Source organism: Alligator mississippiensis, chromosome 16 (genome assembly GCF_030867095.1).
Source record: "Alligator mississippiensis isolate rAllMis1 chromosome 16, rAllMis1, whole genome shotgun sequence".
In the NCBI taxonomy this organism is placed as follows: domain Eukaryota; kingdom Metazoa; phylum Chordata; order Crocodylia; family Alligatoridae; genus Alligator; species Alligator mississippiensis.
Window position 1 is genome coordinate 27,935,850 of NC_081839.1, and position 22,431 is coordinate 27,958,280.

General features: G+C 52.4%; 1 protein-coding gene across 1 annotated transcript in view; it reads left to right on the forward strand.

Moving 5' to 3' along the window:
- The first annotated feature begins 864 nt into the window (after window positions 1-864).
- The window catches only part of JAM3 (junctional adhesion molecule 3), a 37,850-nt gene continuing 16,283 nt past the window's right edge, over window positions 865-22,431 (forward strand). Inside the window, exon 1 of the mRNA XM_006262805.4 lies at window positions 865-962. Within this exon, the coding sequence (XP_006262867.1) occupies window positions 923-962 (40 nt within the window). The 5' untranslated portion in view covers window positions 865-922. The remainder of the gene's footprint in view (window positions 963-22,431) is intronic.

Here is a 22,431-nt window from a genome sequence, read left to right on the forward strand (position 1 = left end):
CTCCTGGCCCTGGCCAAGCTGGCTATATCTTACTAGGAATGCAGCTCTGACCAGAAGGGTCCCCGGGGACTGCAGGGCTGTATTCCTGGGTCTCCTTCGTTCCCATCTCTGAGCGGAGCACCACTGGACAGTAGCTGCCAGCTCCCTGGCTGCCTTTGAGAGTCAGTGGGCACTCCCTGGGATGCTCTGCTCAGCGCCTCCTGAGGGTACACTACTTTTGAACCTCTAGCCCACGTGCACAACCCTTTTAAAATATTTTGTCCCCCAAAATCAGTTTCATAGATTTCATAGACATTAGGGCTGCAAGGGACCTCAGAAGATCATTGAGTCCAGCCCCCAGGGGCAGGAAGTCAGCTGGGGTCAAAGGATCCCAGCAAGATAAACGTCTCTTAAAGGAGTCCAGAGTAGTTGGCACTCTTGTTTTGCTTTTGCCGCCCCATGGAGTGGCAGATCCGAGTGACATAGCAGGCATGTGCCCATGTACCCAAGGGCATCAAACACACCAGCCCAGGATGCTGTTATTATCCTTCTTGGCAGCAAGGGCACACTGCTGGCTCCTATCCAGCATCTTGCCCACTGTCCCCCCGCACCCCACACGTCCTCTTCTGCAGAGCTGCTGCCCAGCCAGCCCGCCCCGGCGCATGAGATTGTTTTGTCCTCGGTGCAGGACGCTGCACTTGTCCTTGCTGACATTTCTGTCTCCGTGTGGGGGTCCCTGGTTCCCAGCCCTGCCTGCCCCGCGCTGCAGCAGCACCAGCCACGCGGGGAGCATCCGAACCCCTGCGCCCCGGCGTTGCTCGGAGACGGTCGCCGCGGCAACGCGGCGCCTGCATCCCTGTCTCCCGGGCGCCGCCCTCAGCATCCCCCGCTGCCTCCTCCCCGGCCGGGCAGTGCGCAGGCTCCGCGCTCCGCACAGCCCGTCATGGCGCTGCCGCCGCCGCTGCTGCTGCTGCCGCTGCTGGGTGAGTGCGGGCTGGGGCCGGGGCTGGTCCGGCCGCAGCGCTGGAGCCGGCCCCGGGGGCCGGGCGGGCACCCTGCACGGAGCAGGAGGGCAGGGGAGCGCCGGTGGCTGCCCCGGGCGTGGGAAGGGATGGGGGGCACTGGGGTTCCCGCAGTTATACAACATCCAGCTGGAGAAAGGGAGACCGGCCCTGCCATCTCCTCGCTGGCTCGGCAGGGATCCCCGCCCCATCTCCTCCTCCGCTTCTGGATGCAGGAGAGGTCCAAGCAAGTAAACATTTGATTTTGCAAACGGTCGCGGGCATTTCCGAAACGTCCCGCGAAGCTGCTCTCTGAGTTTGTCGCAGGTTCGCCGGTGTTTCGTGTCCGCGCAAACCACCTGTTTTGGGGACTGAAGTCTTCGCTGAAAGAAACGTGTCCGGTCCAGGGGGAAATCACTTGGTCTGAGGGCTCTGGCAGGGTCTGGAGCTGTGATGATTTACATGCGTGTTGCCAGCGGCTCCGTCCAGCCGAACGGTGGTCATCACAGAGCAGACAGTGACATTTGTAGTTAAATCTTGGCAGGACTGAAGCTTTTATGTCCCAGAGCTGGGTGTCAGCTGGTTCTAGGGACTAAGGCCATATCTGATACCAGCTGAGGGTTAAAAGCACGAGAGAAGAGGGGCTGTGGCTGGAAAACTCTACCAATAAAACTTGGCAACAGGCTGAGGCTCCTAGCTGCAGAACTGTGAATGCTTACGACCTTATTCACATTACACTGTAGGGTCCTTGGGGCCATGACTGCCTCCCCACAGCACCACGAGGCCCTGGTCTCGATTGTGGCTTCCAAGTGCTGCCAAAATACAACAGACCAGGCCCAGAGCCTATAATAAACCGCACAGTTCAGGGCACGGAGCCCAAGAGCTGTCTGTGAGAGGCGAATGCACCAGGGCAACTCCGTGAAACAAAGGTACCGGCACAAATTGTCAGTCAAACCCTGATTTATGTTGTCGCAACACAACTCCGGTGATATTGCTGCATTGGTGGACAGGCCCTTAAATTTCGAGGACTTCATTGTTTCAGCCTGTTAGGGGCAGGGTTGGTCTCTGGACTTTGAATAAGCCCCAGAAATTCGAGGGGTGCATGGGCCCATCTGCTGCGATGCTTTGTTGTGTTCCCAGTCGCTGACTCAACTGATTTTGACTGGCTTAATTCTAATACACTTGATTCCACCGAAGCATTTCTTAATCTAGGCAGTAAGTCTCCTGACTTTTTTTTAATATAAAATCCACCTGTCCCAGAAGAAACAACTGCTGGGAGTCAGCTGCTGGTGCCAGAAATGGCTTCTTGATAGGAATGTTTTTAGCTTTAGCTTGGTTATGAATGAGGGGTGGGGGTGAGTGGCTGGTAAGTATTTTCTGATGACAGTCAACTGCAGTGTTGCTTTATTTTCAACACAATACAAAGGAGGAAAAGTTGCTCTCTTATCTGGGCTACAAGTGGATGCTTGATGCTGTGCTCAGAAAAAATTCCTTGGGAGGACTTGGTGCTTCCTAATGGGAGAGGAGCACTTGGTGTCGCTTCTGAAGTGTAACCGAAGGGGCTGCAAGTTTTGTGCACATCCACTCTACAGCTGTTGACAGAAAATGCCATGCGGGCAAATTCCCTCTTTCTCCGTGTGCTTCTGGCCGTGGTTTTGTTGCCTAAGCACAAGTGGGTGGAAGGAGGGGGAAAATGTATTTTTGTGTGAGGACACCAAGTTGCCGAGCATGGCTGACCTGGTTATGAACTTGGCTTCTCTTTGCTGGCCTGTTTCTCTTGCAAAGGCTGAATTTTGTGTCTCTTGGAAGGAACGTGGCTTTTTTTTTCGGCAAGCCCATGGTGTGCTTGGGAGCTGAACTGTGCGTAGGAGCTGCATTGCCAGCGGTCACCTAAGCACATCCATGGAGCAGAATGTTCTTTTGCACCGAGCTCCGCCAAGGACAGCGGCTGCTTTACGGATCATACTCGGTAGCCAGGGTCCCTGTATCACCTGCCAATTTGCCCCGTTTTCTTTGTTAACTCCAAAAGTCAAATGTTGGTGAGCCCTGCCAGCTCTTGCTTTTCCTGAAGCTTATTTGGATCAAGAGGGGAAGTTTTTGTTGTTGTTGTTAAGTTTTGCTCTTGCAAATGGTCTTCTTTGCCTTGGCATTCTTTGTGATTAGTGTGGGTCTGGTTTTTTTCTTTTTCCCTGTGCGGTGAAGCAGAACTGGCCTCCCTGTTGTATATTTAGAGCTAATGCTTCACAGCTGATTGCAGCAAACCCTGACGGTCAGAGGAAGGTTCGTGAATCGGTTGGAAGCCAGGGCTGAAGCAGCAGGAGAATTTGTACAGACCTCTCCTTGCTTATTCCAGACCCCATGCACCAGAATGCCCTTTCTGTGAAGCACGAGTATTCATGGTGAACCCTCCTGTTGACAAGATAAAATAACTATTCTTCGCATCGAAGCTTTACCGGTGTCTGGAGGCCTTAAGGATGCATTAAGGATATAAAATTAATTAGCATAATTGCATTTCCAAGCTGGTTTTGGTACCAACAGGAAGATAAACCACGCTGTCTATTTTCCTACTGATAAAAGCTGTCTACCTCCTCTGCGGGCACTCAGTCGGGAATCTCACATTTTGCTCCCTGCCCAAAAATTCCCATTAAATACCATATCCCACAGTAGTTCAGTGTAGCGATACACTCCTTTGTAGATTCAGTACATGATCTAAGCACCAGTTAACGGATTAAATTGTACATCACTAGTATGCTTGGGACAGAATTGAGTTTCACCCACAGCATTTCAACTGCTCTCTAGTTGTAGTTCTGACCAACATCTTGCTTGGGGCAGGAAATACCTGTTGGATCACATCTTCCAGTGTCCCTAACTGGACAGTGCTTGTTTGGTTTTAGAGAGATAAGGGACATGGATAAGACACGGTGGAGTTTTAGGAACAGACTGCCAGGTCTTTGTTTCCCTGCCATCCTTCAGCCTCGTAAAACCATCCCACGTGCACGTGTCTGCTGCAGAGAGGGCTGTCTCAGGGTTCAGCCAGTCGACGCTGCATTCTTTTCCAGTGACTTCAGCATGAAGAATTATTGTTTGTGCATTTCCATAAGGAGCTAGGAACTCCCTGAGCCGGCCTTTGGGACAGGCAGATCCCACCAAACTTCTGTTTCTTGTTCTAGATAAGCAGAGGTCAAGCAGGCTTCCTCCTGGGATAAGCCGTGTGGGAGGTGTGTATTAAAAGATGTTTCCTGCAAGCCAATTGTGAGGCTGAAGTTGTGTTATCACCTCTTACTCTGCAGTCTCTACCTTTGATTTCCTCACGGTGGTTCATGCTATTAAGGAAGCTCTGTGTAGCTCCTCTGATAAAGTACAGCTGTCTTGCTTGGTAGTGTGAAAACATGAAGACAGCTGCATAATTGAGCCACTGCCCGATCTGTATTAAAGTGTCCCAAGCCAGGCTTTTGAAATCTTCAGAAGCAGTGTGAAGACACCGAGTGCGGGCTCTGGAGAGGTTGCTTTTCTGCCGGTTTCAAAGCACCTTGTCAGACCCGCTTCATCTTTGCTGTTGGACCTTCCACGTAAGCGGCCACGGGGCTGAAAGACGAGGAGCGGAGGACTTTCCAAACGAGACAACTGGCTAGAACAAAAGCTCCTGGAGTCTGCCAGCAACAGATGCACGTTCAAGTTTGTACGAGGGCGAGAGGAAGAGGATCACCAACCGTTCCTCACAGCTGAAACGTTATCGGCCTGGCATTCCAGTGGGATGAAGGCAGGCTGCTGAAAGCTGTCTCCAACAGCCTGGTCTACACTTGGCTAGCATTAATTAATTAAAAGAAATAAATACATCCTGCAACTTGACAGCCCACAGGCCCTTAGCGTAAGCTCCAGCGATTAATCTGAATTACCCTGCCATGCCGAAGCTGCGTGGCAGGTGTAAATAAGAGTGGATTTGTTTTCTGTAGAGCCCTTTGTGCCGGATTCTGTGGAGCACTTTTCAAAGCTGGTTACAAGCTTGAGAGAAAATGAAGGCTTTAAAGCAGGGGGAGATGCAGGGGAGGAAATTAAATAGCGTTCAGATCATGTTTGAGGTTTCCCTGTTGTTTAAGCCATAAATCCTAGAGATTTCGGAGTTACAACTGGAATTCCTCGTCTCTACGCTTGCAGCATTTAGACACGCTGATGGGATATCTCTAACATTCGACTCCATGAGGGCAAAGACCTCTTAAGCTAATTTAGGCACAGCTGGCTGGTTGAAAGTTTTCCATCTTTAAAACTGGATTCAGAGTTCTTCAGGGATTTGTCACAACCCTGGTGTGTGAGAAAGGGGAATGGCTCAGAAAGGAAGTTTTCAGCCCTGTTTCAAGGCAATCTGGAATGACGTACTTGAACCTGGATGCAAGTCACTTGCAGTTAGGTTTTCAGAGGAGCTGGGGGGAAGTTAGGCACTCAACTCCCATTGAACTCTAATGGGAACTCAGCTCATAGCTCCCCTGGCCCCTTTTGAAATGCCAGTCTCCCCTGAATCTTGGAGCAATTCAGGTTTGTTGTGTGAACAGTCAAGAGCTTACATGGTGCTGGGTGGCTGGGCGCCAGCCTTGGATGTGCACGCTGAGGTACTGCGATGCAGCCTGGTTTTCCGAGGTGGAGGCTCAGCACAGCACTTTCTGAAAACCATGCCCCTTCACAGTGTCCCTAGTTAGACCCCCAAAGGCACTTGTCCATTCACTAGTCATCTGTGACAGTCTTGGCTTGTGTGTCTGCAGCTGGACTAGTTTGAATCATAAAACAAAAATTATTTTTGATTAATAACAATAAAGCAAGCTAGACGGGTTTGACTGGAGAGCCCTCAATGCCTGGGCATCTCGTTACCTGCTATACAAGCCTGCCGAGGTGCCAGTGCCGGGCTCAGGGATCTAGCAATGTGAGCCCTGCTGGGTGTTGCAAGGGGATTTAAGCTACACAAGTGGCTAAATATTTGCCCCATTGTGTTGCTGAGCTGCTAAAGATGCTTGGAGGGACCCTTGAGGACATAGAGATGCAGCAACATGAGCAGCTGCCAGTTCACAGCCGCATGGAAGGGCTTCACGAGCTGGCTGGCCCCTAAGCATCCATTAAGAGGCAGACGCCCTGATAACGGGGTTCATCCGCAGGGCTCTGGCTGCTTGTGCTCTCTTGGATAATTACTGTCATTTACTCAGTTGGGAAGCCCAGTAGTTCACACTGCTCCTCTGAGACTTATTTCATCCCTTGAAAGGATCCTATCAGCAGCTCTTTTTACAAACATTTTTATCACTGCCTTAATCTCGCTCTTCCTTGCAGCGAGCCGTGCTCGGGCTCCAAGATAAACATTCCTCCTTACCACTGTTCTCGTGTTTATTTTTTGTCTAAGCGTGGCAAATGTCTCTGTTTGCCTCGGCCCCGAGATGCTAGTTGAGCTACGCACAATCCTTGTGTTTGCTTCCTTGTTGCAGAAGTCAGAGCAGCGTTTTGCCTTGATCGCCAGTCTCCGGTGAGGAAATTGCAGCACTATAAAAGTAAATGAACTGCGGTGCCCCAGGGGTCAGGGTTATTTGTACTGTTGCAGGGGGTGGAGGTAGAGAGGTTGAGATCAGGCACTTCAAACTTGCAGACGAAGGCTAGGCTGCTATGCGTATACTGAGGTACTTAAATGAGCAGCTCCAATTCTTGAGTTGGGGTTGCTCTCTTCCCTGGCACCCTGGGGATTGAACCAGAGCCTCCAGCATTGAAAGCCTGAAGATCTGCAGTTCTGTAGCCATAGTCTTACCAACCCGTATTCTTCACAGGCTGGCACAGAGCTGGGGGCCCCGTACCACTGGGTCATCCTGCAGCTTTGGTTGACTCAGCTCTGTGTTTGGTGTCCGGTACTCTTCATAATCAGGTCATTTTTGTCTAGGTGCTTAAGAGTGGCTCCCTGCCATGGTAAGGGTGCAGTAAGCAAGCCTGGCCAAACAGAAGCACCTTGGCCCGGCAAGAGGAGCAATGCTAGGGATCCTGCTTCTGTTTCCCACTACTCAGTAATGCTGCCGGTTCACAAGGCATTGCAGCAATGAATCTGCTTTCAGCCTCTGCCTTTCTCTGACCCTTACCTTTCCCTTTCCTCCCATCTAACTGGGATTGAGATGGGATGTCCCTCCCCTGTAGCAATACAGGGGCCTTGTGTTATCCAGTTCTGCAGCATGCTATGGCATAAGCTGAGCTCAAAGCATTCAGTCCCACTGAGGTTGCTGGGGCTGCGTGTCCAAAAACAGACCTGTAAGAACCTTGCTAAACTGGGACTTGTTACAACTGCGGAGATTACTGCTCCTGCCCCAGTCAGCCCTGGGCTTCTCCAATGTGCCCTGTCCCACAGTGGATCAGATCCACCATTCCTGTTCACGTGGCCCAAGGACTGTCCATTAGATGGGTGTGAATTGGCAGCTTCTGCCTAAATTGCCTTTCAGTTGGTGCCTCCTGACCTCTTTGGTTTACTCCCTGGTAATCAAAGTGCATGCACACCGCTGGTTTGTGTGGGTGACTGTCCCCGGACAGTCCCCTCGGTTTGTCTTTGAAGAGCCGGCGAGAATGGGAGCATTGTATCTGCGTGCTGAGGGAGAGTGGAGTGTGCCAGCATCAGAGCCAGGCCGCGAAACCAGGCATTAACTTTTCCTCTGTCCTCATAAAGCGTCTTCTGAGCAGCCTGGCCAGAGAACTGCTCTTGTCACCCAAGTGTGTTGCATGATTTAATAAGCTTTCTCCCCCGGTGGGGAGGATAAACGCTTTGAAGTCTTGTTTCTTTTAGCTGGGAACATCTCCTAAAGCTCTCCAATGAGTGGCCTGTCTTCTCAGACTGTTCTTCGCTTTGCAGTGTCAACAGCTCTGCTGGGGTTGGCGCTGGTATCTCGGGGGTACCGAGGTGCTCAGCACTTCTGCTGGGCATGAAGGGCTGCATGCCATTTGATGGTCTCACTCTGCAGCTCTCTCCTGGGGGCACCGGGCCATGCTGCTGGCTGTTGGACACTGACTGACGCCAGTTCTACTGCAGAAGCTTTGGGGGGCTCGCAGCAATGCATTGCAGGTTTCTGTTACCCTTAAAAGCCCCCCTTTGTGCTCTGGACACAACCTGAGTCAGTGGCCAGTTTAGCTGGACTGGTGTCAGTCCGTAAGTGTGTACAGAGCAAGGCAGGGTCTGCATTGGCTCAGCTAGTTGAGAGTTACCTTGATGAAAGCAACTCTGCCAGGTGCAGCAAACATTAAGGCCAAGTTCAGAGGTGATGTGGATAATGCTGTGAGCTCTATGCTAAGAGACAGACATCACCTACCTCCCAGGAGGCTGGAGGAGGCAGGCTGAAGTGGATGATGGCAGAGCACTTGCAGGTAGAGCAAAAGGGCTACTACTGCCAGGTGTACCATCTGTGTCCATCACGAGCATTACCAACAGCTTGGTTTTTTATGGCAGGTGCAGCCAAAGACGTATTCTCCTTTACAGCCTCTTACCAACATGGAGCTTGCAGTCTGACACAGCAGAGCTGATCCTCACGGAGTGGCCCTATGGACAGGCCTGGGGAGTACACGCCACGCTCCCCGCAAGATGTTTCAAGCTGCTTGAGTGGCTCCATCCCCGTGGCAGGGATCCCTGGCCGCCAGGCTATGAAATTGCTGGGAGCGTGCCTTGTCAGGACTCCTGGTGACTCAGTGCCGAGGCCATAATCACTCTGGTGGGTTGAATGTCACCCAAGAGCTCTTCAGTTCCTGGCTTCTCCTCAGTCGCTTTGGAGAGAGACATGCCACGCTCCTCACAGCTGTCACTTAGCCGCATGCTCCGGTCATGCTACAGTATCTTCCCCCTCCATCCTGCCACCACAATACCCCTTCTGTTCGGCCCTTCCCTTCTCCTCCCCTCTCAGCCCCGGGATCTTCAGTTCCCTGGCCTATCCTTTGTGTAGAAGCAATATCATTTTCAGGGAAAGGCCAAAGTACTTGTTAGCAGAATTTACAGCTGCTTCAAAGCGCTCCAGCCTCCTCTCCCTTAACAGCTAGCTGTTAAACTTGCTCTTAAGTAGGAAGATAAATGACATTAAGAGCTGTTCATCTCCTGGCATGGAGCCAGCTGAAGGGAGATAAAAGACCAGGGGATGGCAGCAGTGCAGATGCAGAGGTATCTCCCAATTGAATTCCCTCGTAGTCTGTAAACCGTCTTCAACGTGCAGCCGTGGGGTGAGATCAGACCGGTAAATAAGCGTGGCCCTTTTGTACTGCACACATTGGCCTGCTTTGTGTCTCTGTGTCAGGCTGGCTGCCTGCCAGTTCCAGGGCCCCGGCAGCGGCAGCTGAACACGCCAGGCCCAGGCTTCCTCCTCCTCCATGGCTCTGGGACCTTCAGTGCTGGCGCTGGCATCTGTGGTGTCCCTAGGTTAGGAAGTCCTGGGCAGGTGGCTGGCACTGGTACTTAGAAAACAACCTTTGAAACTAGGAATAGAGTGAAATGGCCTGGGATCTGCTGAGAGATGCTGGAGCCGTGATTGAAGGCAGTGAGGAGTGGCTTTGGGCACCCAGCTGTAGGAGGCCTGGTTTCCATAGGGCAGGAGCTCAGCTCTTCCTGAGAACCGTGCCCCATCACAGTGTCTCCACTTGGGCTCCCAAGACAGCAATTGTGTGAACAGGACTGGTGTGGGCAACGTGCGAAGTCTTGTGCTTAGGGCAAAACAGTCCTATGCACCAGTACAGGCTGGGGACTCACTGGCTGGGCAGCAGCTGTGCAAAAAAGGACCTGGGGGGTGACAGTGGAGAAGAAGCTGGATATGAGCCAACAGTGTGCGATTGCTGCCAGGAAAGTTAATGGCATCCTGGGCTGCATTGGTAGGCGTGTTGCCAGCAAATTGAGGGAAGTGATTCTTCCCCTCTCTTCGGCACTGGTGAGGCCACATCTGGAGTCCTGTGTCCAGTTTTGGGGCCCCCACTACAGAAAGGACGTGGACAAATTGGAGCGAGTCCAATGGAGGGCAACAAAAATGGTTAGGGAGCTGGGGAACGTGACTTAGGAGAGGCTGAGGAAACTGGGCTTATTTAGTTTGAAGAAGAGAAGGCTGAGAGGGGATTTAGTAGCAGCCTTTAACTCCCTGAAGGGGTTTCCAGAGAGGATGGAGCTGCACTGTTCTCAGTGGGGGCAGATGACAGAACAAGGAGCAACAGTCTCAAGTCGCAGCAGGGGAAGTTTAGGTTAGATATTAGGAAAAAAATTCTCACTAGGTGGGTAGTAAAACACTGGAACTTACCCAGAGAGGTGGTGGATTCTCCATTCTTGGAGGTTTTTAAGACCCAGCTAGACAAAGCCTTGGCTGGGATGATCTAGCTGAGGATGGTCCTGCTCTGGGCAGGGGGTTGGACTAGATGTGACCTCCTGAGGTCCCTTCCAACCATAACTTTCTATGATTCTGTGTTTGTGCTGCTGACTGTGCTTTGTGCCCACAACAGGCCAGGCAGGTGGGTGGGTGGCATGAATTGCAAACCCGCAGCATGTTGGGTAGCCCACACAATCCCTTCCACAGTGCTCTGTTTTGCATGTGAGCTGGACTCCACACAGGGCTGTGCTTGGCAGCCTGGGGTGACCGAGGCACGAGCACTGGATGTTCTCTGCATCCGAGCTGGAGAAGTTATGAAACCACTGCAGCCCGAGCTGGGAGTTTTGGCTGAGCAGCTCGTGCTTTTAGCTCCAGAGTCCCCAGTTAAGGCCGTCCTGGGTTGGCCACAGTGAGGCTGTTGTCAAGGCACACAAGTTCATCTGGGGGCGCCTGCAGAGAATGGGGCCTGTTTGCCAGACCGCCTTCCAGCTCTTGGCATGAGCGACAGGGATCCCGAAATGACAGTCCCACCTTATGGTGGAAGAGCTACATCCAGATGCTGCCCTGCGGAGCACATTAGGCACAGCCGTATCTATAGCAAGCCTGCCGCCTTGTTCTCAGGGGGCCTAATCCTACTGATACACATGCCTGGAGCAAGTGATTATTTCTCTGAGAGCAGTTGGCCCTATGCTCCATGCCTAGTCTCACCCACTGGGATAAAAACTTCCTCCTGTGAGCCCTGCTCATCTGCCCAGCAAACTTCATGGCTGCTGTATCTGAGCTCCCGGATTCTCACGTTGCAGCCATCCTGTCGCAGCCGAAGGGGAGAACAGCGCCACAGCCTCCTCCCGGCCAGACGCTGGTGCCTCTTTGCCTGACTGTTGCACAGCACTTTCCATTGGCAGGGCATTAACTAGGATTACTAGAGCATTGTGGGTCTGTCGGGAGGAATCTTCTCTTTCAGACCTTATTATCCAGGCTCTTTTTGCAGCGCCAGACTTCAGACAATCGCAGGCTCGTTCCCTAAATTGCTAACAAATGAGACAGAGCTATTAGCAGCGGTTCGCTAACAAAAGGGAGCTTTTGGCTTAAGGCAAGTAAAGCAGAGCTGAGTTTTACCAGCTGTCTCTTGTGCCCAAGGTATCTCGGAGCAGCTTCATCAAAATAAGGAGCTAGACAATGCTGCTGCAGGGCCTGCACAGGGCAGAGGCTGGCTCTTGGGCTGTCCCCCGTGGGGCTGTGTCACATGTGAGCGTGCATGAGCCACAAATACAAAGTGAGGGGCACCGTCTAAAAAGGGCTTCTGCTCCCTCCCACATTTCTGCATCCTTTGTCTCGGCCTCGTCCGGAGTGTAGAGACTGGGAGGCAGGAACTTCGGCGACCTTGTCCCAGCCTTGCCACTGACCTGCATGATCTCTGGCAACTTCCTGTAGCGCTTAGTGTCACAGAGGATGTGGCAGGCCCAGTAAGTGGCTGCTGTAATTGTTGAAGGTTTCTGTGTGTAGCTTAGAAGAGGCTCATCTAGGTACAAGTGTTCTGACTCCTGATTTTGCAGACCTAGGGGCTGATCCAAAGCACTAGGGCTGGAAGTGAAGTTGTAGTGCCCCTTGCACATTGCTGATGAGTTTGTGGGCTACATCCTGATGGCAGAACTCCAGATGCAAGTATGTGATGCTGAAAAGGAACCTAGCTTGATGCACAGGCTCTATCTAGGTGGTGCGGATGGCGCTGATAGATAGGGCAGTCATCTGGCAGCACTGACTTGTATGGATCTGGCAGCACTGACTTGTAGGGATCTGACAGCTCTACTGACACAATAAACATGGGACTAAACTCGGTCTCTTCCACATGTGCATGTGCAGCACCCGACACAGCAGGCTCCCAAGACCTGATTGTGGCTTCTAGGCCTGGGTAGTAAAATCATGGTCATCCTGCAGTCCTTCAGCACAGACCTGCTGCTGGAACATCCCTTGGGTGCTCTGTATAACTGGCTTTCCACTTCCTGAATCTGCACTGGCAGGTTTCAAATGGCTCCTTCATGCTGGCTGGGCATATAAGACGTGCTGCATGGTAGTGAGGAGACGGTGCAGCCTGACAACACTTCCTTTCCAGAGGCCATGTGCCCAGAGCAGGGGAGCTGAGACGCTTCCTGATGGGAATAGGACCAATCCTACTGCTGCATCTGTTTTTTGAAAGGAAAGGGTTGTCCTCTTCTGCTGTGCTCCAAAGACTCTCTTGTTGGATGCTGGACATTACCATCTGGCTGTTGAAAGGCAGGTGCCTTGCTGGTATTATAGTACTCTTGAATGCTAGGAAAGGGGCAAGCTCCACACACATACCTGCACTTCGCTGCCAGGTGGTTGCATTTGATCTTCCTGTAATGAGATTTCTCTTCCTAAATCTCCACCTGGTCTCGGGAGAACTTGGATTAAAGGAGAGCTCGAGGATGTGCTAGGATGGGTCTGGCTGAGCTGACCGGGACAGACGGGCCGTGAATTATTACGTGACTTGCTGGCAGTGGTGTTTAAAGTGGTGCTTTGATGTGGAAATGGGATGCTAAGCAATCTAAGAGGCGCTCAGCTGCATTTTGCTCCCTCTGCCGTCTCAGACACGAGGCATACAAGGTATTTTTAGAAGCAGCCGGTAGGATCTTGGGGTGAGGGTCAAGGTCCCAGCAAGGCCTGCCTGCATCAGGGCAGAGAATTTCTGGGCTTCAGCAGCTGCCCTGCAGGTGTAGCTGGGCCATACGCATGCCAGGGAACAGCTTTGCTTTTGGCAGGGTTTCCTTGCATGTCTGCAGCGGGTTCTGCTAGATCAGTGTGCTGCCTCGGGGTTCAGCAGGTGCCAGCTGGGGTAAGGAATTGACTCCTAAGCTGCTGCGTTCCTTTAACTCGTGGGGCTCAGCCCTGCTGGCTCAGGAGTATTTGACAATAACCAGAGCTGCACCAACATGCCCACTTCCCAGTAGCAGACTCCAGGTCAACAGGAAAACTAGAGTATGTCCAGGAATACACACCACGGTGGACAGAGAGAGAGAGAGCGTGCATGTTACACTATTCACGGCTGCAGCAAAGACATATCCAGTGCCTGGAGTAAGAATCCCTATGATGACGTGCTTTGTGAAGAGTCGCAGGCAGCTACTGGTGGCTTGTGAGCCAGTCTGGACGTGTCTGCTCCGTGAAGGTGCCACCGTCCATCTCCCTGCCTGGCGAGGTCCAGGAGCCCTGTGGAATCGGGGAAGGAGGGTGCAGCAGTCTTCCCAGGCTACCTAAGTTGCACTTGCCCTGCTCTCCAGTATAGGTTGTGCTGCCCTGGGCTTGCGGCTTTTCTGCTGCAGTTACAAGAAGATCCTTCTGTTGTGCGGATGTGCTGGGCCAGGCTCACTGCTGGGGTAAGTGTTTGCAATTCCACTGACTTCCAGGGAGCTTGGCTTCCTTATGGTGGCAGCCTTGTATGAACTTCAGCCCTTTAACCTCTGCATGGGGTGTGGGGCTCTGTCTTAGGTGCAGTAACAGGAGTGGCGTCTGGCCTGTCTTAAGAGCTCAGTTCCCAAGGCCTTTTTAGGACATGCAGGTCTCAGGCTGCCTGGAGCATCCCTCAATCCCGTGCTCTCTGAAAATGTTTGGCCGCTTGCAGTTATTCATCAGTGTTGGCAGAGAGAGTGGGAGACAGGCACAAGGAGGAAGGATGTCTAGACAAGAAAGAGAGCTGGTGGCACTGGGTGCAATGAGGCTGTGTGCTCACTTGGGGCTTCAAGGGAGGAGGATTTCACTCTGAGGCTTCCCAGAGCTGCAGGATTTCGGGGTGGTGCAGCAGGATCTGGACTGGGCCACAGATGGGAAGAATCACCGGAGGAGTGAGGTGTGGGGAGTCTCCTCTCAGATTTGTGCTACCTCTGCTTAGGAAAGCAGCCCCGGGCCTAGCTGGTACCTCCTTCTAGCAGCTGTTTGTCTGCTGGGTTGAAGAGTGAGCCATGCACAGGCTTGTGGGCTCCTAGCAGAGGATGGGTGCTGCTGTCAAACCAGCCCTGGCTTATGGCTTGGATGGATTTTGCAGGATGTGCTGTCCCCACCCCATCCATTATCCGCTTCCCATCTGGGAAAGGAGCCAGGAGAGAGAGGCTCTGTCAGTCTTTACTGCAGGGGGCAGATGTTATGGAAAACGTGCTTGTCATTAAAGGACCATGGCTTGGATTTTCCACAGAACATAAGGACTAAGCGCCCATGCAGTGGAAGGTGGGCACAGCTGTCAGACACTTTGCACGGTGTGCGGGGACTGCTGCTGGCCCCTGGGCAAGTCCTGAAAGCCAGAACATGACCCTAAGGGCAGCCTGTACCCCCCCGTAGTGCTCATATGTACTGGCAAGTGCTGCGCAGGGGGTCAGTGATGGAGACACAGCTACAGGCAGGCATACGGTGTGCGTGGAAGGGGCTGCAGGGGCTCAATTTAATTCCTCTAGTGGGATGCTCAGAAGTCCTGCCTGGATCCTCTTTGTGTCCAGCCAATGGTCCTGCAAGGCAGGCCTGGAATCCTGTTCCCTTAGCACCCATTCTGCCCTGGCCATCAACCCAGGGTCTGCCAGAAGGATGGGACAGCAGCACGGCACTGGTGCATGAGGCAGAGGTGAATGCTGCTTGTTGTCCTCTGGCCGGGCTGGTTCCCATGGGGCTGCTGACAGTAGGAATATGTTCCCTGTCTGCTTGCAGCTGATGCAACTCCAAGCCACACAGGGAACAGAGCAAGAAGGGGCCATTGTTGAATTGCTGTTCCTGACGGCAGCTCCACTATCATGCCAGGCGCTAAGAGCCGGCCCCTGCTGCTCAGTGCATGGGATGCACAAGGCACACCCACCTCCCAGGCCTTCCTCCAATGTTCAGTGCTCAGGTGGATAACTCAGGGGCTGTCCATGTGCGCGGCCTGATGGAGCCAACCACTAGATGTACAGGCCCATCTCTGGTGCATCTACATGGTTGACGTAGGTGTTAAAGGTAGGTGTTAAACTAGGCACTGTACAGTAGACGTTATAAGCAGGGCTTCTACCTATATCACCCTGGGCAGCCACAGAGGAGTTGCTGATGACACATGCTGATCAGCTCGGGGCTGTGAAGCTGAAGGAGGGGGGCTCTGAGTCACTGCTACTGGACTTGGCTAAGGGTTGAGATGGCAGGCAAGGTGGCATGGCACAGCCCTGTGAGGTCACTTCGACTGTTTCTCCCAGCTGCTGGAGGGGACTGTTCTTGGTGCATTTTCCTAGCACTTGACCTGATCCAGACTTTACCAAGCCTAGTAGATCACTGTCCAAAGCCGATCCTGGTGTTCAGCTGGCTTCCCCTTGCCTCCACTGTCACTTCCACTCTTGAATGCTGGTTGTCGAGTCCTGTCCACTCCAGCTTCTGAGGGACGTGCTTGGATGTTTGGCCTGCTCTCGTGGCTTTTCTGGGATTGCTGTCAGCATTTAAAATGCTTCTAATTCACTGCTGGCAGGCGCTGTGGATGAGCCCCTGGACCCTGACGGGGTCTCCTCGTGGCTTTCTATTTCCACCCAAGAACCTGGCAGGACAGCAAAACCAAACGAGGCTGATCGATGCAAGTCTGATCCAGTTCTTCCACGCGCATAGCAGCCCTCTCGCTGCAGCAGCAGGAGACTTCCTGGGAAAAGAGCCTCTGATCAGGATGCAAACAGTCTAGCTAAAAATAGCAGCCAGGGATGCTTATGGGAAGAGGCGGGAGCAAGAAGCCGGCTCCCAGCTGAGCGGCCTGTTCCACTCTGTAGCAAAGAAATCTGTTAACCTTTTCATGCAGGACCTGCCTCCAGCACATGCATTGGGACTGCTTGCAGCGGGCAGAAATCCAGGTTTGGAAGGGCTGGGATGGCTTCTTTCCTGTCAGGCAGAACCACGCCGACTTCCTGATACTTCTCTCCCCCAGGGACGTGTAAGCCAGTGGCATCTAGCTGATTTGTTGGCCTTACTCTCTTCCCATTTTCAACCCCCATGGCTGCAAGCAACTTTGCTCACAGACTCTCTCTAGCTCCTGATTCAGTTCCAGGACGAGAGGCCAGAGTTGACCCTGGTGTGCAACCCCCAAGTTTGTGGCTTACCCCAGAGTTGATCGGAGCCTTGAGAGCTGGCGCTGAGTTTTGCTGCAAGTTGTGGCTGTCTTTTGGAGAAGTTCCCCAGGCCTCACCCATCTCCAAGCCTGCGGTTTGCCCAACTCCCTCCTGTACATCTGTTTGCCTTCACCTGGATCTGCTGCCTACGTTATAGGAGATTCACAGCTTCCAGGCAGTGAGAAGCTGGCCAAAACTGTACTGTACAGAATGACAACAGTAACGTTTCACAGGCTCTTAGTAGCGAGCTTGTAGGCAGATGTTCACGCTCCCCCGGTGCCTAAAATCTGTCACCTACAAAGTTCATTCTTTAATGTGCTTTGTGCGACACATTAGCTAGACAGTTGTATTTTAGACCTGAGGCTAAAATTATACAGAAGAGAGAGAGCGATGATGCAGGGAAATCTGGAAAGAAGTTCCTAAAAGGGAAGCTGTTTCCAGCCCTGTCACAAACAATTCTCTCGCTCTCCCGCACAGTTTCCTTTCCTCCTCCACCCTTTCTCGCTGTTGCCTGTGCTGATTATTGGTCTTTTCCCAGCTTCCATTTTTCCATAGGAAGACAATCCTGTTACTTGCTGATGAGCAGAACTTCAAATTGGCCCTATGTTTTTCTTGGCCGGGCTGCGGGGTGGAGAAGTAAGGATTCAAGAGATGAGAATTGCAGAAAGCGGAGGCCAAACTTCTGCAAGTCTCAGTCTTACTGCTTCAGACTCGGCCCAATGCTGAAGAGCGTGGCTGAGCCTGGAGTGACAGTGCGTTAGTTCACATCTTCCTTGGCCCGGGTGTGAGCTGCGGAAGCGTAGGGCATCCCACCTGTGGGAAGAGTTGAGCACCTTACAAGACCGGTTTGGGATTTCACACATCTTGGAGACACCCGTTGTGCACAAAGAAACCTCCCCTTCCACATAGGAAGAAGGAAGCTACTGTCGATTGGGAGTGGGGCCTTGGCTGGGATCTGCAAGTAACCTGAAACCTGCCCGGTGTTAGATGCTGTGCCATCTCAAAGCAACCCCCCACCAAAGACAACCACAGTAAGGGTCACTTTCCTCTTCCCTTTCCTGCCTCAGCTAAGGTTCACCTGAGCCCTGCTCTGGTCAGGAGACTTCCCCTGTCTAATTAGCAGCTTCCTCTGCCATATGTGTAGCTGTCTGGAGTGTCCAAAGTGAGAATGCAGCATGGCCACTGCACAGGGTTCAGCTGCAAGGACTGGGGAAAGGCCATTGTCTGCAAGAACGTCACAGCTTCCTGCCTGACTCCTATCACTGCCATCGGCTGGCTCCCTCCTGCTCTCCACCCCATGGGATTAGTGTCCCACTGCTGCTGGGAGGAAAAGCTTTATATATGCATGTTAGAAACAATGCTGAATACATTTGTATGGCTACTTGTGGGGTTGGACTGTGGACAGTGGAATGCAAGTGGGAGCGAACATGAGTATTAACTCCTCATTGTCATGCATTGGCTGCCAATCCTGTCTTTAAATCTTTCCATTTCTTTTGCTGTTTACCCTCCCTATGGGCTCTGTTTTCAGGACTCTAGGGAAGCTGTGCTGCACACTGCAGGAGACCTCAAAGATAACTTTGGCTCTGTTCCCTTTGGTGGCATCCTATACTGCTGTGTCTCATCTGGAAAATGAGGATTGTGCTTACTGCCTGCATCACATGAGCTCAAGTCTTATTAAAGGGCTTCAAAGTGCTTTGACTATCGTGTGAAGGCAGCTGTAGGAGCTGCTGATTTGTGGGGTCTAGGGGATTTAGACACCTTAGCTGCTTACAGACATGAAAAAAAATAAAACGGTGCTTTAAGCTCAGTGTGTCCCTGCACCAAGCACAGCACATGCCCAGAACAGGCATCGCATTAGTTAAGGGGCAGGCAATTATTTCGGGTGGAGGGCCATTTACTGAGTTTTGGCAAGCCATCGAGGGCCGCATGACAGGCAGTCAGGAGCAGATAAATATTAATTTTCTACATTTTTTAGGAGCCGAGCGGGTCGGATCGAATGGCCTGGCAGGCCACATCTGGCCCATGGGCCACATTTTGCCCACCCCTGCATTAGTTGGACCCAGCTTGCCCAACACTGTATATACCGGGCATTTCAGTGGGGCTTTTTGATACTTTTATCTAATAGGTGATTGAAAAAGCTTTAGATAAAAGCGCCAAAAAGCCCTGCTGAAGCACCCGATTTATACAGGCGTTGCAGAGCCGGGCCAAACTAACATGCTGCCTCTTCCAATAAAGCACTGGGGTTTTTTTCCTCACGTCTGTCAGCGGCCCTTGATCCCACACATTTTGATAACCAATATTGAGAAAATCCGGGCAGTTCTAGGATTGTAATAGCTCAACATTGGTTTGCTACTTAAAGGAATAGGAAGAACTGTCAATCAAAGGTGATGTTTTATAAATTCCCAGTGAAGCAGTCAGCATCTGTTCATTACTTCCTCCCTGGCGATTGCAAAGGCCTGGTGCAGAAGCTGCCTCACCCCTGATCCTCCCTTCTGAGTCATGCAGTATCACCATAAGCCCCTGTTTGTCACTTCCCAGGAAGCGCTGTCACGTGGGAGCTTTAGCCCACAGTCAGTTTTCCTGGCAGGATGTTATCTCCCAACTGGAGGTTTCTGGTATTAGGCAGAAGCTGTGTTCCCTTCTCCTGGCTGGTCACGGGGAAGTCACCATATTGTGGGTGCTGCGCCTCTGCCAAGAAGGGAAAAGGAGATTGGGGAGGCAGAGTTTGCAGGGAGGCTGGGAAGAGGGTGCCAGGGGGCTCGCTCTCCTCCTCTGCAGGTTTAACATCCTTCGTTCCCCAGCTGAACATCATCCCCTATCTCTAGGACTCATTTCCCACTTCCTCAGCAGAAGTGATTGCTTTATGGATTGTATCGTGAAGGTATTTGAAGCTGAAGTTGGGGATGGGACCCCCACGGCACTATAGGCTGTGCACATGTTCAGTGAGAAGGTAATCTCGCCCCCAGCTTGCAAACCAGGCAGGACTCGGCCCATAGCAGCTACTGTTGATGTATGTGAACAGACTTACCCCGTCGCTTCACTTCCTGTTCTCCATGCACGCGAGATCCAGTGAAAAAGGGTCTGGTTCCTCTACTCTGTTTGTCCTGTGTGGAAGGACAGGAGTCAGGGTCTAAGCGTGGGAGTCAGGAAAACCACGTTCAGTTCCCTGTTGGGTCCCAAAACCCCACGAGTCAGCCCGGGTATATCTACACTGCGTCTCCAGCACGTCCTGGCAGAGATGCCCCCAAGCGCACCCAGCCCTCCCTCTCCAAACCCGCCAGGGACATCCCCAGCAGCTACTCTCCAGCATGCCTCTTGTCCTACCTTCGTTCCTCCCCCTATAGTAAAACTCCAGCTGCAGCTGCTTCTACTCTGAAAAGCACCCAAGGCCCCACACCCATCTTTCGACCATGCTCAGCACTCACCTGAGCATGGCAGGGCTCAGTGCAGGACATCTGTCAGCCTCTGGCATCTGGCCACCCTGTGCCCTCCTGCCTGGAATCAGCCAAACACAGGGAAGGCGAGTCATGGGCTCGTGCCCTTCAAGAAATCAGCCTTCTCACACTTCCCTCCCTCTGAATTGAGCCGGGTAGGATAGGCAGAGATGGACCACCCATATGGCTCAGGCTTGGTGAAGGTGACCCTCATGGTTGACCCTAAATGTCACAGTAGACACCCCCGGGTAGGCGGGTGTCTGAGGTGACGTCCCCAGGGGATGGCAGGAGGAATTATCCTCTGATCTTCACCAGCTGTCCCATGCAAACACCTACCTGGGCTTGCCTCTGACCCGGCGAGGGAAGGTGCTTTCTGCAGATGGCTGCTGTGCTGTGCAGAGGCCTTTGTCTGCGAGGACTCTGCCAGGCTCCCTCGCATCTCTCCAGCGAGTTGTTTCTCCATTGTGTGCAGGCGTGTAGGCTGCCTGTATACAAACGGCTTTGCTGTCTGAGAAGGAGGTAGAACAGTAAATCCTCCTGTCAGAAGCAAGCAGTGTGCATGGGCTGCTTGTTAATGGGCCTTGTCTGCAGGAACTACACAAAGGCACCGATTCAAGCCATGGGGGTCTCTTGGGTGCAGGGTACTGTAGCACCGTCCCATTACCTACCCATCAACCTGCCCGGCCTTCGGTGTCTGCAAGGTGAGGACAAGTGCTTGACATTGCATTTACACTGCAGGCTTGGGGCCAACATCTGCAGCAAGCTCCCCCTGGGCCAGGGCAGCCACACACTGAATGGAGATTATAATCAGGGCCTAATTAATTTAGCCCAGACAATGTGTTTATTGCTGAACATGCAGAAAAGGCGAACCTGCTTCAGCAAACTTACTGTTGACATAGGGTTTGCACTGCATTGTATTGGTGGGGTGGGGTGGGCAAGGGGACCTCCGTTCGGATAGGTTCAAGTACTGACATGGTTCGAGCAGCGGGAGAAAATGTGTTATGATGCCACAAAACGTCAGGCAGAGGCAAGTGCCTGGCATTATTAGCACCGAAAGAGACAAGCAGACAAGCATCTGGATTTCTGAACGGGGAAGATGGTATTAAATTATTCCCCGCTCCAGCCCCCAACTGTAGACTTTACCTGGAGCAATGGGATGTTCCACACGACGGTCACTGTGAAATTCAGCGTGGCTATTACGTGCAGTTTAATGCCACTCCGGGGATCCTGGCTTGCTCCTGATTTGTCACCGTATCGAAGTCGCACGCTTTTTTCACGGGGGTAGAGTTTTGCTGTCTGCAGCTGTGATGTGTTTTGCCAGATCGCTTGTGCAGGCCAATCACCTTGCCACTGGCTTATATGTCGGTCTTCTAGCAAATGGTTTCTTTAATTGTACCTTGTCAGAATTTGGCTTCTTAAAAATATGGGGGCCTCTGGCTAACTTGATGAAATCTGAATTGGCTTAGAGGTGCATGCCACCCTGTCACAGGAGTGCTGTCTCCTGGTTTGATTTTTTTAGGAGTTGTTACTAGTTGTGCTCTATCTACCTGGCTCCAATCACCCAGAGATTTCAAAGCTCTTTTCCAAGGTGGGGGCAGGGGAGGGGTAAGCATCCTCATTGCCATTTTGCAGCTGGGGAAGTAGAAACCCAGAGAAGTGAAGTGTCTTGTCCAGTGGCCAGCCAGCATCCCTTGTTCTTAGCAGCTGAGCACTGTCCTGTGACCATTTCAGGTTGCAAACTCCTTGGGGCAGGTGCAGTCATTTGCAGCACGCATGTAACGTACAGCACATCAGGACCCCGCTCTGGATGACTGCTATAGGTGCTACAGCACCGCGGATGTTAAACCGTCTTTTACCAATGCTGTCTCCTAACTGGGTACAGGTGACTGCGGATCATTACCTAACAGACAGGCAGCACTGTCGAAGAGAACAGAGTGCATCCCGGGTTCGAGCCGCAGCCGGCAGGCAGTGACAGGAGGAGGGGAGAACAGCTCCGTGGCAGATGGGGAGACCCTGACGCAGACCTCCCTGTCACGTCCCATTTGCTTTTCTCCTCGCTGAGCGCACCTCGCGCTCCTAGCTTGCGCAGACGCATCTTCTTTGTTTGTCAGTCTGTCAGGGACTTGGCTTCCTTCTAAAGAGGCAGTACAAACTGCATCTCCAATCTGTCCTGCTGTTTTATGTTGCTGGTAAAAATAAAACCCTGCTAGCATGGGCAGCTCTCATAGCACTGAGGATTTATGGCCGGCTGGGGTGTTTTCCTCAACTGGTTGGCTACAGGGGCGGCATGGCCTTTTTGGAACTGTTATCAGTTTCTGCAGACCAGGCCCTGGGCCCAGACTGTTGCTAAATTTGGATGTGAACGTAGATGGGTTGCCGTCTGCAAAGCTCTGACTACGTGTCTTTATTGTTGCGCAGCAGGGAGCCTGCCCGAGTCTGTCTTGCCTCTGTCCACGGGGAGCAGGCGTCAGGGACCTCCTGTCGCTCTTCTAGGTAAAAAGACTGTTCCAACTTTTCTCTGAGCCTAGTCTGCACAAAATGAACTATTCCAGACAGGAGATTTTACCTTCAGCTCTTC